Source organism: Dendropsophus ebraccatus, chromosome 13, assembly GCF_027789765.1.
Source record: "Dendropsophus ebraccatus isolate aDenEbr1 chromosome 13, aDenEbr1.pat, whole genome shotgun sequence".
Classification (NCBI taxonomy): Eukaryota; Metazoa; Chordata; class Amphibia; order Anura; family Hylidae; genus Dendropsophus; species Dendropsophus ebraccatus.
This window is the reverse complement of record NC_091466.1, coordinates 30,645,831-30,661,891: the sequence shown is the minus strand read 5'-3', so window position 1 is coordinate 30,661,891 and position 16,061 is coordinate 30,645,831. Positions and strand designations below refer to the sequence as shown.

The following is a 16,061-nucleotide window of genomic DNA, read 5'->3' as shown; positions in this document are numbered from 1 at the left end:
ATTTTTTTTTTTTATACTATGAGCCATTTTATTTAGCTCATGTCAATGGACAAAGTTGTAGCAGATGTAGCTTTTTGCTGGGTCTAAAGGTTTTTCCTGGAGTCGGCTATATACGGTCTATTTTGCTTCCTGTACCAACTAGTCAGAATGTATATTTGATATTTTCTCCTTTATACACCACCTGGAGGGTAGAGATCCTATTCTCAGCAGATTTTATCTAAATAAATTGAACACCGCATCAAATCTGTTGCAGATCCCACACCCTTATAGAATGACTAGAAATCCTTTAGGATACTACTACTATGTCATAAAGAGATATAGAGATATAAATATAAAGATAGATATAACTTAATCCGATGAGCTCCTCCTGATGTATAAAATGATGCAGATAGCATTTTCATGGTGACTGGTCCCCTTTAATGGGGTAGTGCGGCGCTAAACATTCACAAAATAACACACATTACAAAGTTATACAACTTTGTAATGTATGTTATGTAAGTGAATGGCCCCCTTCCCCGTGTTCTCCCCCACCCACGCTAGACCCTAAGTGTGGTGCATTATACTCACCGCATTCGTGTCAACACCCGCCCACCATCTTGTGACAGTGATGTATAGTCTTCAGGTGGCCGGCCAAACCGCTCCAGCCATCCCCCCCCTCTGCTGCGTCATCAGCTGCTCAGCCGCGATTCGCAATTATAATCATTGTGATATGCACGGGGGGGGGGGGGGGGGGGGGGGGGGGGGGGGGGGGGGGGGGGGGGAACCACTTACTTACATAACATACATTACAAAGTTGTATAACTTTAATGTGTGTTATTTTGTGAATGTTTAGCGCCGCACTACCCCTTTAAGTTTAGCAGATGTTTTGGAGGTGACAGTCCCTTCAAAATCACGAAATAAAACCTTTGCTTGCTGCTCTGTTAAAGCATGACCAATATGGATTCTGCTCTACTGCAGGGTGAATTCTATTCAATGACAGCAAGCAGAGACATTATGAACAGATTTTAGTTCAAAAGTTGTATAGTTATCCAATATTTTTGAATGAATTTTTTTTTGTTCAGTGTCAGACTAAAGGGTGGCCCTACACCTTCAAAAGCTGTTTAGTTTATCCGACAGGTATCACAACCGATCCCTCCATACACAACTCTTGCAGCGGCTTATCTCTATGAGAACAGGGGTCCAATAAAAGAAGTCCATTGTCTCTGACCCTTCTCTACCCCTGACAGCTATTTGGAAGCAGCCTTTACACTGTGTATGGATACCTTAAGTGCCAATTTAGAAGTGATACAAAAAAAAATAAACCTTGTAATGTTTCTGTAATCTTTGGATTTTGTACAGCTTTAGTGTAGTGATAAGCACATACTGACTAAACAAATGGGGATACCCCTTCTCTGACAAGTGTTGGCTTGGGTTAACCAGAATTACAAAAACAGGCCTGCTCCCACCCAAAAACAACTCCACCCTTGTCTTCAATGGAAATAAGCTGCAGTACCACGCAGATTGGGGACAAGAGTGGTGCTGCTTTTGGATGAAAATACTAGTTTTCTAAACTGCATAACCCCTTTAAACATAAAAGGTATAAATAACCCCTAATGGTAATCTTGCAGGTTCTAAGAAAAAAAAAAAAATTCCTTTTTCTCCACAGCCACTCATGAAGCCCTGGTCTTTCTGTGCAGCCCCATAAACTTTCAATAACTGATGGCCAGTTATTTCTCCCACCCGGCGTGCATTCTTACATACACTGGAGCATCAAGGACGGCCATGTGCTCTTTTGCTGCGGCTTATCTCTCCCAGAACAAAGGGGTTGGGTGGGTGGTGGATTTTCCATGACGCCTGACATTACCTGTTGGTGGTTGTTCAGGAGAGTCCCATACATCTCACCTTGGTTATCCAGCAGTCGAAAAACCTGTCCACTTTCTTCCAGGAACACAAATCTTCTCTACAGTGTGGGTGGAGTTTTGCAGCTCGGCTCCATTGATGTGAATGGAGCTTAATTGGTAACCACACATGAACTGGAGACGAGGAGTGTTGTCTCTGGAAGAATGTGGCCATGTTTTTCTAACAATGGATAATGTCTCTATGGGTGCCTTTACACAGAGATTTATCTGACAGATTTTTGAAGCCAAAGCCAGGAATGGATTTAAAAAGAGGAGAAACCTCAGTCTGTATGACCTGTTCTGTTTATAGTCTGTTTCTGGCTTTAGCTTCAAAAATCTGTCTGATAACTATGTGTAAACATACCATTAGTCTAAGGGTCCATTTACACAAAGATTTGAAGACAAAGCCAGGAATGGATTTGAAAAGGAGAAATTTCAGGTTTTCCTTTATGACCTGATCTCTGTTTATAGTCTGTTTCTGGCTTTGGCTTCAAATCTTTGGCAGATAATCTTTCTGTGTAAATGGACCCCAAGGTGCGGCATTGCTTTGGCCAATGATAGGTTAAGTGGGCAATTCCTTGTGCTGGTAGTGAGTTAGGAAGGTAAATAAGTTTTTTTCCTTTTACCAAATGCTTGAACACCACTATACAGGTGTCCTAGATTTTCATAAATATGAAGTACAGGATACCACTTCCCAATATCCATACTGTTCAGTTTCTAACCCTGGCAAAGAGCAGAAGTCGGCTGAGAGAATTCACTTTCTCTGCATTGACACCACCATGGGGGCTGAAGCAACATGCCTTTCTAGCTGGCAAGATTTCTTTTGACGACTCAAAATAATACCTTGATTAAACTCCAACTTTTATTATTTGGACATGAAAAATATGAAACATACCTACAAATAAAGACATTAACCTCATCCCCAGAAACCAACATTGCTGGGGTTGGGAAAGAGGTAATGGGGACATGGATCTGGGAGTGGAATTGGGGGGAGGGGGGAATTCATGTGAAAACTTGCTATGATGTGGAGAGCAGAAATCAGGACCAGCACCTCGATTGGATATTTGGCAAAATGGGGTTACAGTAGCCGCCCCCTGCATTCTGTGGATCCGCAGCAACACAAAAGCTTCTTACCCTCCACACTGCCCACCTCATAGTTGTAATCCCAGGTCAGCTCAGTGCCAGCTCGAATCCTCCTATTAGAAGACAAACAAGGGGAGTTAAGCACTGCGGAATCTGTTGGTGCTATACAAATAATTATTATTATTAAGTGGTGGTTTATATGCACACGCTATACAGTTTTCATTCCAGCAGCTATATCAGACTTATGAGCTCTGCTACATCAAACTACACAATGGAAACAAAGCTATTACCTGCAAAATGTAAGGAACAACAGCTAGACAAGAAAAATCCTATAACAGTAAACACTAAATTGGAGAATACAACTCTTTGTGAGCCAAGGTTCATGTGATTTGCTTTCTAAAGAGTCCTGCTTGTGTGTAGATCAATGATAAAGTAATGTGCAGGAGATCATACACACAAAGCTGCTCTCTGTCTCGCCTTCACCACCTTGTGTCTGTCAAGTACACATAATTACCACCATAGGCCGAGAGAGAAGGATTATCAGAGGTTTCCAGTGGCCACTTATCTCCAGAGAACAAAGGGTGGTAAAGGGTGAAATGTAACAAGCCTAAAGCCCCTATTCCACGGGGCGACTATGAGGAGCAAATGAGCACTGTCAGCGCTTGTTTGGTCCTTGTTCTTCGCTCGCTGCTGCTATTGCACACATCGGCAGTGAGCGGGTGAGAGCCGGGGGGGCCGCGGGGAGCTGCCCGGGTGATCGCTAGATCGTCTGGGCAGCCCATAGACGATAGCAGCGGTCTGCTGCTGCCGCTCCTATTTCACGGAGCGATGGCAGTAGATCATTGCTATATGAGTCGTTTGTCTTTCAATATGTTATAAGACAAAAGACTGCAACGATCAGCCGACATCTGTCATGTTGGCTGATCGATGCCTTCTATTACACGGGACGATTATCGGCCAATATCAGCCCATATTCGTTCTGTGAAATAGGGCCTTAAGACTACATTCACACATTCGTTGTTCTGTCCACAATCGCAGAACATAGGACCAATGTTATTCAACAGCCCCGTTCACACGTCCGTACATGTGTATGGGGTCGCGATCTGTGCCAGGAAAAACTAGGACCTGTTGTAATGCGGACCACAATTTGCGGCCCAGATCGCTATACTAGCACTACAGATGCACATTCGTAGTTCGGTCCGCGGTTACGGGCTGCACAACGGATGTGTGAATGTAGCCTAAAAGGCAGATGTCAGAGTGGACCTGCCACCATATGCATTACATTGTAAGGACAATTCCCGCTGGCTGGAGTGCTGAAGGTTCACCCTGATGCTCTAGACCAGATATTCTGTAGTGTTAACATACCATGGGTGTGAATCTACTGAAAATTCACAGCCTCCTTCAGTATAATAAATGGGGCACAGGATGTTCCCAACAGGGCGGTTAAGCAGCTTGGTGGCAGATTACAACACATGCTACATTACAACAGTGAAAGTGGAGAAGATGCATAAAACAAGCAGGTACCTAAGGCAACATCTAACCATAAGTATGACTTCATAAGTAATGCTTGTGTATTCCTACAGAAACACGTTTGTACATAACTCTATTCCGACATAGTGTACCACACAGTACACACAGGTACATAACTCTATTCCGACATAGTGTACCACACAGTACACACAGGAATAGGCCCACAATTATAGTGGTAAAGTGGAGGAATGTTAAGTAGATTACTTACTTGCTGGCGAAGAAAGCTACCCAGGGGAAGCGCAGGTCATGAGTATCCACAAACACGTTCTGGACAAACAGGTTAGGACTGCAGCTGTGCTGGAATGGGACACAAAATGCTGGATAAGGGATTTTTCTGATACACATGAAGGATAGACCAGTGTTTTTGTATGTATTGTCCTGACTCTTATAACTTCCTTTGGTGATCCTGCTCTAAAATCTGGGAATTGCTTCCTTCACGAGTGGGGCTTTTCGAATAACCGAGCAGGGTAGCAGTAGGATATACAGCTGATATCGCTATCCACTCCTGTGTATGTAAGAACTTTCACTGTTCAAAATCCATCACATCTGCAACAAATCAGCAACTTACGTTCAAATATCGACCCAAGTTGCCTTCCAACTTTGCATCAATGATGTAACAAGATTCTTCTCCATCATAAAACTGACGGGTTGTCCTACGACCGAGTCCTCCTTCACCCCTGTCAGCTGCCATGTTGGGTTTTACTGTGATGCCGTATGTGGATTTTAAGGCAAATCCTCGGGTGGACTTCACTGCCACTTGTCTCTTTACCACCGGTCCACCTGGGCAAACATGAATTAAGAAAAACTTGAAAAGCAATTTACAAAGAAAGGTTAAAGAGGTAGTGCGGCGGTAAAATATTATTCACAGAATAACACACAGTACAAAGTTATACAACTTTGTAATGTATGTTATGTCTATGAATGACCCCCTTCCCCGTGTCCCACAACCCCCACCCGTGTACCCGGAAGTGTAGTGCTTTATACATACCTGATCCGTGCCGACACGCGTCCACCATCTTGTGCCAAACGTCATCTTCGGCCGGCCGGCCCGAACACCTCCGATCTTCCTGAGTGCCGGCCGCGTCATCAGCTGCTCAGCCGCGATTGGCTGAGCATAACCTGTGCTCGGCCAATCGCGGCTCAGCGGCTGATGACGCGGCTGAGCAGCTGATGATGCGGCCGGCACTCGGGAAGATCGGAGGTGTTCGGGCCGGCCGGCCAAAGATGACGTTTGGCACATAATGGCGGACGCGTGTCGGCACGGATCAGGTATGTATAATGCACTACACTTCCGGGTACACGGGGTGGGGGTGGTGGGACACGGGGAAGGGGGCCATTCACAGACATAACATACATTACAAAGTTGTATAACTTTGTAATGTGTGTTATTCTGTGAATAATTTTTTACCGCCGCACTACCCCTTTAATGAAACGGAACTGACTGTCTGTCTTAGACAACCCCTACTGTAATCCCTACTGTTAGGACAGCTGCTGCAAAGAATGACACTCACTCTGACCAGGGGTGTCAAACTAGCGGCCCACCAGCTGTTATAAAACTACAATTCCTGTCATACCTGGACAGCCAAAGCTTTAGCTGTCCAGGCATGAAGGGAAATGTAGTTTTGCAGTGTTCTAGAGGATTCTGAAAATGAATATAAGGTCCCTCACCCAAGATAGCCGGCTGTGGCTTGCCTTAACACTCCTTTGCAATCTTCAGAAGCCGCAGATCAGCAAAATCCAGCATGGGATAATTCTGGTCACAGAATGGCTAATCTCAGCTTTTATATTCTAAGACTATACGCAGCAATTTAACCCCTTCCCCACTAATCAACTTTAATAGCTACACTGCACCAGGCAGGTCTACCTGTGTTGAAGGTGACAGTCTTCTTGTCCTCATCTACATCGGAGCCGGATGAGATTGTCTGAATGTCATCGCTATCATTGGCATTTGTCTGGGCAGCCGGCTTCTTACTTCCATCACCACTCTCTGAGCTGCTGGATAATGTTAGGACCTCCTGAAGAGGAGAATAAAATTAGTTAAAAGGCATAAGAAATGGGATAGGTTTGATATTGCCCTTTCCAAACCATATAATCCTTCTACCATTTCTTCTCAGAGGTCATGGTATAGTGTCACTGTGCTACATATTGGCTACAGGTGTCAGTATGTAACATACGTCATTGGTCTGTCTGTTGGACTGGCGCCTGCTCTGATGCATAGACGTTTTGCTGACCGGTCTCTTGATACCCTGAGGTTGTGCTGGGGTCGGGTTGTAACCATATAATCTGTTACTTTCTCCATGCCTATAAACCAAAGAAGTAACGTAGAAGAATATTATGCCAAACATGAAAAACTTACTCTTTGCCATGGTTGACCATTCAGTGCTGCTATCTGTACATACCCAGTATGCTTGGCAGCTTCATCTGTGTCCTGTGTGACAACAGGAAACAAGGTAAATGTTAAAACTAACAGACAGCAAGACTAAAGTATCATGGATAAATAAGAGTATTCTCCATCAGTGAGGAGCCTGCCGGAAGACACCAAGGATCATAATGCACACTGTGTTTTCAGACACAGTATACGTTATGCTAATATGTCTTTATAGGAAAACTCTGGCAAAAATGTACATAGATTTGTAATTTACCTTTATTAAAAAAAATCTAAAGTTTTCCAAAACTAATCAGCTGCTGTATGTCCTGCCAGAAGTAGTGTATTGGACACAGTGCCAATTCTAAAAAAGCCTTTAAAGGAGAACTCCGGATAAGAAAAACTTGTTTTCTATTAAAAGTACATTAAAAGTTATATAGATGTGTCTATACAATGTATTACTGTATCTGTGCGGTTCTGCCATACTGGTAGCTGATAGAAATCCAGGAAGTGAAAAAAATGGCCCCTGTGCCAATTCACATTGCCTCCTGCTCCTTCTGCTATCCCCCCTTAGGAGACAAATCTTCCATGCCTCTGTCTCACATTGTGTGTGTTTGCTGATAATACAGACAGGGGGCAGGGCGTGGTGTCACAGGAGGCTTGGCTGGATCCCCCAATCCCCTGAGTGATTCAGCATCTCTGACCAGCCAGAAGCAGGTGCAGCACTAATTTTACTGATTGGGATGGGTAGGGGCTGTGATGGTCAGCTAAGGGAAAGCATTGCATTCTGGGAAATGCTAAACCAGGAAAGACAGAAACACAATACAGAGCAAAAAACCCACAAACAAATGGATATTTGGTAGTTTCAAAACGGAGATAGACAGGTAAGTAATGCGTTATGCTTCTGCAGAAGTTTCTTTTTTTTTAACCTCTACCTGGAGTTCCCCTTAAATGATAATTGCACCAATATGGTCCATATAGCCCTTAAAGGGAACCTGTCACCCCCCGTGCCGGGGTGACAGGCTCCCGACCCCCCGTTAGAGACCCCTATACTTACCTCATCGCGCCGGGTCCCGCTTCTGAAGATGGTCGGGTCCCGGAGATCCCAGCCGCTGCAGCCCGGTGCGCGCGCTGAGAGATGAGTCCAACGCTCATAGAGAATGACGGAGAGCTGGACTCTCCTGTCATTCTCTATGGGTGTTGGACTCATCTCTCAGCGCGCGCACCGGGCTGCGGCGGCTGAGATCTCCGGGACCCGACCATCTTCAGAAGCGGGACCCGGCGGGATTAGGTAAGTATAGGGGTCTCTAACGGGGGGTCGGGAGCCTGTCACCCCGGCACGGGGGGTGACAGGTTCCCTTTAAGATTGACACCAAAAGAGGTTAATTTTATTCCCGTCTCATTTCTGGGAACCTCAGGCTCTTTCATCTAAACATGATGAAGGGGCCTGAGCTGGCATTTTGGTATGAGACTTAAATAAAACTTCTATTCAGCATCAGGGTCATGTAAGGCTCATACAAGAAGCGACCCTCCTCACCTTCCCATGTTCCTCCTTCTTTGGCAGTTTCTCTGCATCTGATGCATCTCCCATTTTGAGTGACGACCTGCTATCAGAGTCCATGTAATTCTCATTCATAGTGTTAGAGCTCAGCCAAGAAGCCACCTTATTTTTGGAGGTCTCCTCTGGTAGCTTGCAGTCCGTGTTCTCCTCTTGGCTGGTTTGTCTAGCTAAAGCAGAGTCCTTAGAGGCAGTCTCTGAAGTGCCATTTTCCTTCTGTCCCCTGGTTTGCCGGCGTGTAGCATAGCTCCGCCACACAGAGCTGGTGTTAATTTCCTCATTCTTTCCAAAGTTGTCATCTGAGCTGTCGTCATTAGACTCCTCCTGGTCATCGCTGACGCTGTTTTCTTCTCCATTCTCCTTAAGGTCTACACCACTACTGTCAGAAGACGACTTGACATCACTTTCATAACCATCTTTATAATTCTCCACACTTTCAATGTGGTCCAAGTTAGCAAAGTATTCGTCACCCATCTCTAGGCCTTCCTTGTCTGCAAAGTCATCTGTCAGAATTTTACCTGCATGAGAAAACAGTAGGTAAGGGACAGTGGACTCCAGTGACACCCTCCAAGGAATGAAACCATTAGGTGTACAATAAGACTTCTTAGGCCCAATAATCCCAGCATGAAGCAATCACATGGATTCACTGTAGAGCCAACATAAGGGAATGCCCACAGTTTAAAAACTTAATAGGAAACTCCAGTGAGCCAGGTAGTTATAGAACGTCTGGTTGTGTATAGGATAAAAGTCTGTGTCTGTATGAGTGACGTGTCTGTATTAGTGATGCATGGTGATGAAGCAGCTCTCCTGCTGGTGGAACTGGGATGAGTAAAAAACCAGTACAGAGATAGCCAGGGATGCTTAGCCCAGCACCTGACCATGTCGGATGACTAAACCAAGCTGTCTGATTTACCACTTGCTAGATGAATCTATTATACATACCTGCATATATACATACGAAGGATCCCTTTGCTATGTCATCCAGACAGCGAATCCCCCAACCCTTGTTCTGGGTTTTGAAGAGCTGGAGCCGCACTTGGAGGCCATGCTGTACTAGACGATTGGTGCACATATTGACGTTGCACTTACATCTCTTATTGCATTCATACACCCTGTAAGGAAGAACAAACAGTAAGATGGGGAATTTACCTAATTCGATCTACCAGATGCTCGATGGTACCATCAGTTGTTCTTTGCCAGTAGCTTATGACCACTAAAATGGGGGGACTTGATACCAGCCTCAGTATTAGGGCTTATTCCCACATTCTGTAAAAACGGAACCTATGGACAGGTGAGCGCTGTAGTGGATTCTATCCCCATCGGCATGATGTTCAATATGATGCCGGGAGTGTGAAGACTCAAACACACTCCCCGTTTCCGTCATCGTATTGATACATCATGCCGGGCAGGGGTAGAGTCCACTACAGCGCTTACCTGTCTGTAGGTTTTGTGTTATACGGAACTTAGGAATAAGGGTGAAAGCTGGATATATCTTTATAAAAATAGCATGTGATCCCAAAAGAAAAGGTTTGCGTGCAGCTACTATTTGCCTACTTTTTCTCAAACTCACTGACTTGACTGTAGGGGCCTTCTCCTCTCCCTTCTTGCTCTGCCTGAGTACGACTGACGTCACCCATGCGTCGCAGTGCTGGGAAAGAAAGCATCCTCCTGTGGCTGGCTGGAGGGAGTGACTGGGAGACAATCTGCAATTCTGGATGCTCCCATACACTTCTATGGGGCCATCCGTGCCAGAATTCCAGACAAAAATAGGACAGGTCCTATAATTTCCTAATCTATTATAGGAAATATGTCAGGGCTTCCTAACATCTGTGCGCCCTCTAGTGAATGTAGTGAGCTAATAATGTTTACGTTGGTGGCACAGAACTGCAGGGCACAAGCAGCAGACTATAATGAAGCCTTAATGATCAAATGCTGGATCACAGGACCGTAATCATACAACCCATTGCGCCCAAGTCTTTTCCTTGATAACTGTTGATTCAGCTTTCCCTTTCAAATTAGAAAATGCAACTAACTGCTTTACCCAGTGCTCACCAGGGAGGACAGAAGTGAGCTGCCGGTGCCCCCCCTGCATTAATCCCACTTCTTACCCAGTTGGCAGACATTCCTCCAGTCTCTTGTGAGTGTAACCTGCTGATGTGTTCACCTGTGCCCCAGGCGTGCAGCGAGTGGCGTCAATCGTCAACTGATGACAAGCACATTTGGACCTAAGGCAAAGACATATGGTTTAATATTTATTGTTCCAGGTGAAACACCACATAACATTCACATGAATTTGTTGACTTGCATTTATATGAACACTACTTCCTACTAAAGACAAAGTGAATGAAAAATTATTTACGGAAATTTCAATGTCAATTCTTTGGGAGGATGGCAAACTGAGCTTGAGAACGGAACAGGCGGAACTTCAAGCGGAGTCTGCCACGCAGGCTCTGCTTGAAATTTCTGCGTGTATTCCGTAGTGTGAACATACCCTAAAGTATCAGCAAGTTTGCTACAGCTAAGCAATATGAGTAGCTAACAGCATGGACTTCACACTCAAAACCAATTTGAGTAAAAGTAAATCAGAACCCAAATGTAAACTAGTACACCCAGGTCACATGACTTTTGAATGAGGGCCAGTAAGGAAATTGTAAATGTAGCAACAAGGCTCTGCGGTCAGTTGGTAATTCCTACCTGTCTCGACATCCATCTGTGCAGTCACATCCTACTAGGAAGTCTGCGCCGGTATTAATAAAGACTCCTCTGCCGGGAATGCGCTCCTTGCTGTAGTCTACCTGTGGAGGAGGTGTCCTGTCTATCTCATTGACACAGGAAAGGGGCACATCCTCTCTGCCATTGGTGATGTCGGGGATGTAATAAAAAGGTTTCTGAGGCTGAAACTTGCGGTCAACCAACACATAGGGATCAAGGCAGAACATTTCTAAAAACAGTTTGTCACAGTTTGACTCAAAGATGTATCGCTCAATTTCTGGCATGGTACGCAGGCTCAGCCCACATGGTGTCTTGTAGATGACATGGAACCCCATTTTGCGGTTGACGCGCCTCCTCGCAGTCATACGCCGGAAATCATAGAGCAGTGGGATCAGTAGGGGGTTCTTCCCTCTGTGAGGGATAGCACGGACACGCGATAAGCAATTGTGGTTGCATGTATGAGGTAAATAGAAGAGTTTCTCCGCAGGAGCCCTGTAATTTATCTCTGCCGGCATTTGATTGGTGTGGATAATGTGGAACGGAGTATTCGTGGTAATAAACCTGTACAGAGAGGTGAGAAATATATATAAAAATAATGTCAACCTGCTAGACAAGATCTGACAATAGCATGTGCAGCTGTGCCAGGCTTCATTACAACAGTTGTATGGTTCATGTGTACAGCTCCAATGCAGATCTATGGCGTCATGATTTTAGACTACAAACAAAGACTATGTAAAAGCTCATGTGTCATTACCATACAACCTATTCAAAAGTCACGTTAGGGACCGATATTTGTGGTGTGGAAGTAAAAAAAGATTCTTACCTATTGGGTTGCGTCACTATGGCTTGGATGGTTTGATTAGGCTGAATAGACTGAATAGCCTGAATAGTTGGAAAAGTCTGAATTGCTTGGATTGTCTGAATTGTTTGGATGGGCTGGATGGGTTGCATGGGCTGGATGGGTTGCATGGGCTGGATGGGCTGGATGGACTGGATAGGCTGGATGGGCTGAATGGGCTGAATGGGCTGAATAGACTGAATGGACTGAATGGACTGAATCGACTGAATCGACTGCATAGTCGGCATGGGCTGAATGGGCTGGAAGGTCTGGTTTTGGTTGGGTTGGTTTGGAAGAATGGGGCGTATTGCAGGAGTTGGCTCAATGGTTATTGGGGAGCTCGGTCCAGAACCCGAACGGAATGCTGTACTCTTCTTGGCCACTTGCTTCTTGGACTGTGCCTGCTGGCTGTCAGAACTGAATGGAGAAACACAGAAGAATTATTACAGTTAGCCAACTAGCAAACCTGAAATAACTGCAGTAGAAGGCTTTATTAATATTGATTTAGCACAGCTACATGTTTAAGCCATACTGTCACAAACAATATGTTGGGAAAGCTTTCCAGCATTTCCCTGATGGGTTATTAACAGTTTTGGCCAATGAACATGTGTGTAACACAAGCTATAATGTACCTAGGTGGATAAAGCCATTGTCTCTTTAAAGAGGACCACTATCATTGTACAATTATATAGCAAGTGATAAAAAAAAACCAAAAAAACAAATATAAAACAGGACCATAAGACAACCCAAGCTAAGTGAATGAGCAGGATTCTGCTGCTTCTTTCCAGTACTGACCATATAGACATAACAGCATTCAGGAAAAAGAAATACAGCACAAACATACAAGCCAATTCCATGGGTGCAAAAACTTAGTGGTCTTATCACAAAGAGTTAGAAAAAGCCAGACTTACTCTGTGTCGATAAGTTGTGGCGATGGTATTGACCTAGGAGAGGAGGGCTCCATAGGCTTGAATGGAGACTCACTACCAGTCAGATCATGCGTGTACTGTACTACTGGGCCTCTGCTCCGCACAGCACCTGGATACATTGAGGGTCACAGAAAACATCGAGGATGCTCAACGATAGGAGATAAAAGTACTGTCAAGAAGCATTCACAGAAAAAAAATCTAGGAAATACTCACCCACATTAGGACGAGTTCTTTGTTGTCCTGCTTGTTTTTTCTCTTGAGTAGTAGCTGTGGAAGTCTTCATGCTAAACATGGGCTCCAGACGAGTGGATCCTCTATAGATCCACTCACACCGCTTATCATCCTGAAAAAATACAAATAGAAAAGATCAATAATATTAAAGATAAGCAGGGAGAGCTCTCCAGTAGCTGTTATATGCAGGGACTACTCTTCTCTCATTGATTTTTTGTTACCATCATTTGTCATTTTACTTGTGTGTTATTTCCCTGCTGAAAAATACGTTGTGTCCTAGAAATATTACTAGTCGCAGCAAGCGTGAACTAACAGTGCCAACAGAAAGCCCTGCGTAATAACCTGGCAGTGTTATCCACAGTTAATGGTAAGATTATGCTGTATTATGTAAGCTTTAGGGTACAAACACACAGGGCAGATCTGTGCCCTGTACACTCTATGGGCAGACAAACTTGCAGCGGGATGGACATCCTACTGCGAGTATGTCAGTAGCCCGCCCCTTTAACCCCCCACCGCCAGAGCATTTACATCAGCCAGTCCACGCTTCAGCTTGCTTCAGGGGTCCCCGGCACGACCCGCTCGGCCAATCAGTGCGCTGCCCCGCCGCAGCACACTGTTTGGCTGAGCGGGACGTAAAGACGCCGGGAGCCCCAAAGCAAGCCAGAGCGGGGAGCAGGTGATGTAAATGCTCTGGCGGCGGGGGGTTAACGGGGCGGGCTGCTGACATACTCGCAGTAGGATGTCCATCCCCCTACGAGTTTCTCTGCGCATAGTGTACAGGGCAGGAATCCGCAGCGGATCTCAGCAAGAAAATCCGCTGCGAATATGCCCAGTGTGTTTGTACCCTTATGGGATTTAGTTAAGATACAATTTTGGATACCTACAGCCACTTGTGGGAGGTCATTGCACATGGGAGTCAGAATGTTACTTAAGGGTGCGTTCACACACCTACAGGATCCGCAGCAGATTTGATGCTGATGAGGTGGTATGCATACTGGAAGGCCCACTATCCTTATAGAGGGCACAGCAAACTTAAAGAAGAAAGGTTCCTTCAGCATCCGTATTGAAGCAAACATGAAATAATTTACATGTTAGGGTACAGGGTTGCAATGTTTCAACCCAGAAATGGGTCTGTCAAGCATGCACCCCTGTACCCTAACATGTGAATAAATTCACGTTTCCTTCAATACGAATGCTGAAGGAACCTAACATGAATTTATTCACGTTAGGGTACAGGGGTGCATGCTTGACAAAGACCCATTTCTGGGTTAAAACGTTGCACCCCTGTACCCTAACATGTGAATAAATTCACATTTGCTTTAATACGGATACTGTAGGAACCTTTCTACTCTGCTGTGCCCTCTATAAGGATAGTGGGCCTTCCAGGGTGCATACCACCTCATTATCTTATAACATTGGAAACCTTTCCATAAAGGTGCTGTTGGACTTTTCTTCTTATTGGAATGTCATCAGACATGTCAAAAGTAAATCGATCACAGTGCCTATGTTGCTGTGATCTTTATGTCTGACGACAAGTCAAAAGTTATTTGTAGTGCCCATTTAAAGCATTGCTATCATTTGCAGACAAGTAAAATACATAAGGGAGATCTTAACCAGACAACGTTGATATCATACAAGTAGTGTGCCTAGACAGGGATATGAAGATACAGTAGTCCAAACAAATTAAAAGCTTACAATGCATTTCCTTACCAGAAATAAAATCTTCACCAGGCTACCATCCACTTCTTCTACCTTGGATTTCCACCACGTTCCCTCCCACTCGGTCTTAATAGCCTGCCCACTCTTGAGGAGAACCATTGGGCGATTGGGGTAAGCAGTGACATATTCTTCAATGAAGTCTCGACATGACACATCTTCAATGTCCTCCCAGGTTTTACCAACTAAAATGTGTGAAGAAAAACATTTTTCTTTTAGTAATGTGGTACATCAAATTTTCAGGATCTCTTAACTACCAGCATCTAAATCCCCCTTTAAAGCACATAGTCCATATTTTCATTAAAAAAAAAAAAGGGGGACAGGGGTGGTGAACAAATGGCACACATGCCAGAGGTGGAGCTTTCTCTACTGGCACATATGCCAGTGTCGTCACCACTGCTGTGTAGCTCTGTTCCAGGGTATACAGGATACCTGTCCTACATTCCCGGGTGAGCACAGCATTCAATTGCATGTGTGCCTTTCAGATGACTAACTGAACGCCGACGGTCAGGACCTCCGACACAGAGCAGAACTGCAACGGGAGAGCTGAAGCACTGGAGCTTGTGCCCGGTGAGCTGGAGTTTAGTTTTTATTTTTCATTTATGGCAGGCATCTACTGTATGGGGGCCAGCAACTATATGGCAGCAGCTGTACAGCAGATGTAGAGGGGACTAACAGTATATTAGAGCTGCACAGGGGAGCCTAATACTGTATGGGGCATAAAGGGGACTTAATGCAATACAATGAGTTATACCTACTACAGAGCACAGAGAGGCCAATACATATGGAGTATTTGTATAGCGATAAGGATGGTGCAAGAGTGAGGATACCAAAATATTAAAATAAAATAAAGTCAGATCTGGGAAAAGTCATTGCCAAGGCAGACGAAGAAGAACAGGAAGAAAGATTGACACCAACGAGACAAGAAGCTCCCTATAATCCACTCAGAGAAGATGTCTTCTGTGAATCACTGTATGTAACTGCACTGTAATCACTAGTATGGTCTGCAGAACCTGTGTACAGCTGGGATCTTCATTTATATGGTCACTGTATGACACAATATTAGTCATTGTACAGTGGATAATCAGTATGTGGATGACAACCTAAACTAAAGCTTAGATGCTGTGGCGTATGCAGATTTGCTATTGAAGTGATGGAAAGCCACATAGACTGTGTAATAATACCACGCTGGTAGTCACTCATAAACCTATATAAAGGTGTT

The 16,061-nt window shown here is 44.7% G+C and overlaps 1 protein-coding gene across 1 annotated transcript in view; it reads right to left on the bottom strand.

Moving 5' to 3' along the window:
* Positions 1-2,725: 2,725 nt before the first annotated feature.
* Positions 2,726-16,061, bottom strand: part of SETDB1 (SET domain bifurcated histone lysine methyltransferase 1) — a 41,518-nt gene continuing 28,182 nt past the window's right edge. The window contains exons 9-22 of the mRNA XM_069951283.1: positions 14,834-15,024; positions 13,106-13,235; positions 12,875-13,001; positions 11,949-12,380; positions 11,108-11,686; positions 10,522-10,638; positions 9,356-9,525; positions 8,393-8,931; positions 6,890-6,918; positions 6,665-6,791; positions 6,355-6,505; positions 5,059-5,270; positions 4,699-4,787; positions 2,726-3,073 (exon numbers count right to left, since the gene is read on the bottom strand). Coding sequence (XP_069807384.1) covers positions 2,956-3,073; positions 4,699-4,787; positions 5,059-5,270; positions 6,355-6,505; positions 6,665-6,791; positions 6,890-6,918; positions 8,393-8,931; positions 9,356-9,525; positions 10,522-10,638; positions 11,108-11,686; positions 11,949-12,380; positions 12,875-13,001; positions 13,106-13,235; positions 14,834-15,024 — 3,011 coding nt within the window. The 3' untranslated portion in view covers positions 2,726-2,955. The remainder of the gene's footprint in view (positions 3,074-4,698; positions 4,788-5,058; positions 5,271-6,354; positions 6,506-6,664; positions 6,792-6,889; positions 6,919-8,392; positions 8,932-9,355; positions 9,526-10,521; positions 10,639-11,107; positions 11,687-11,948; positions 12,381-12,874; positions 13,002-13,105; positions 13,236-14,833; positions 15,025-16,061) is intronic.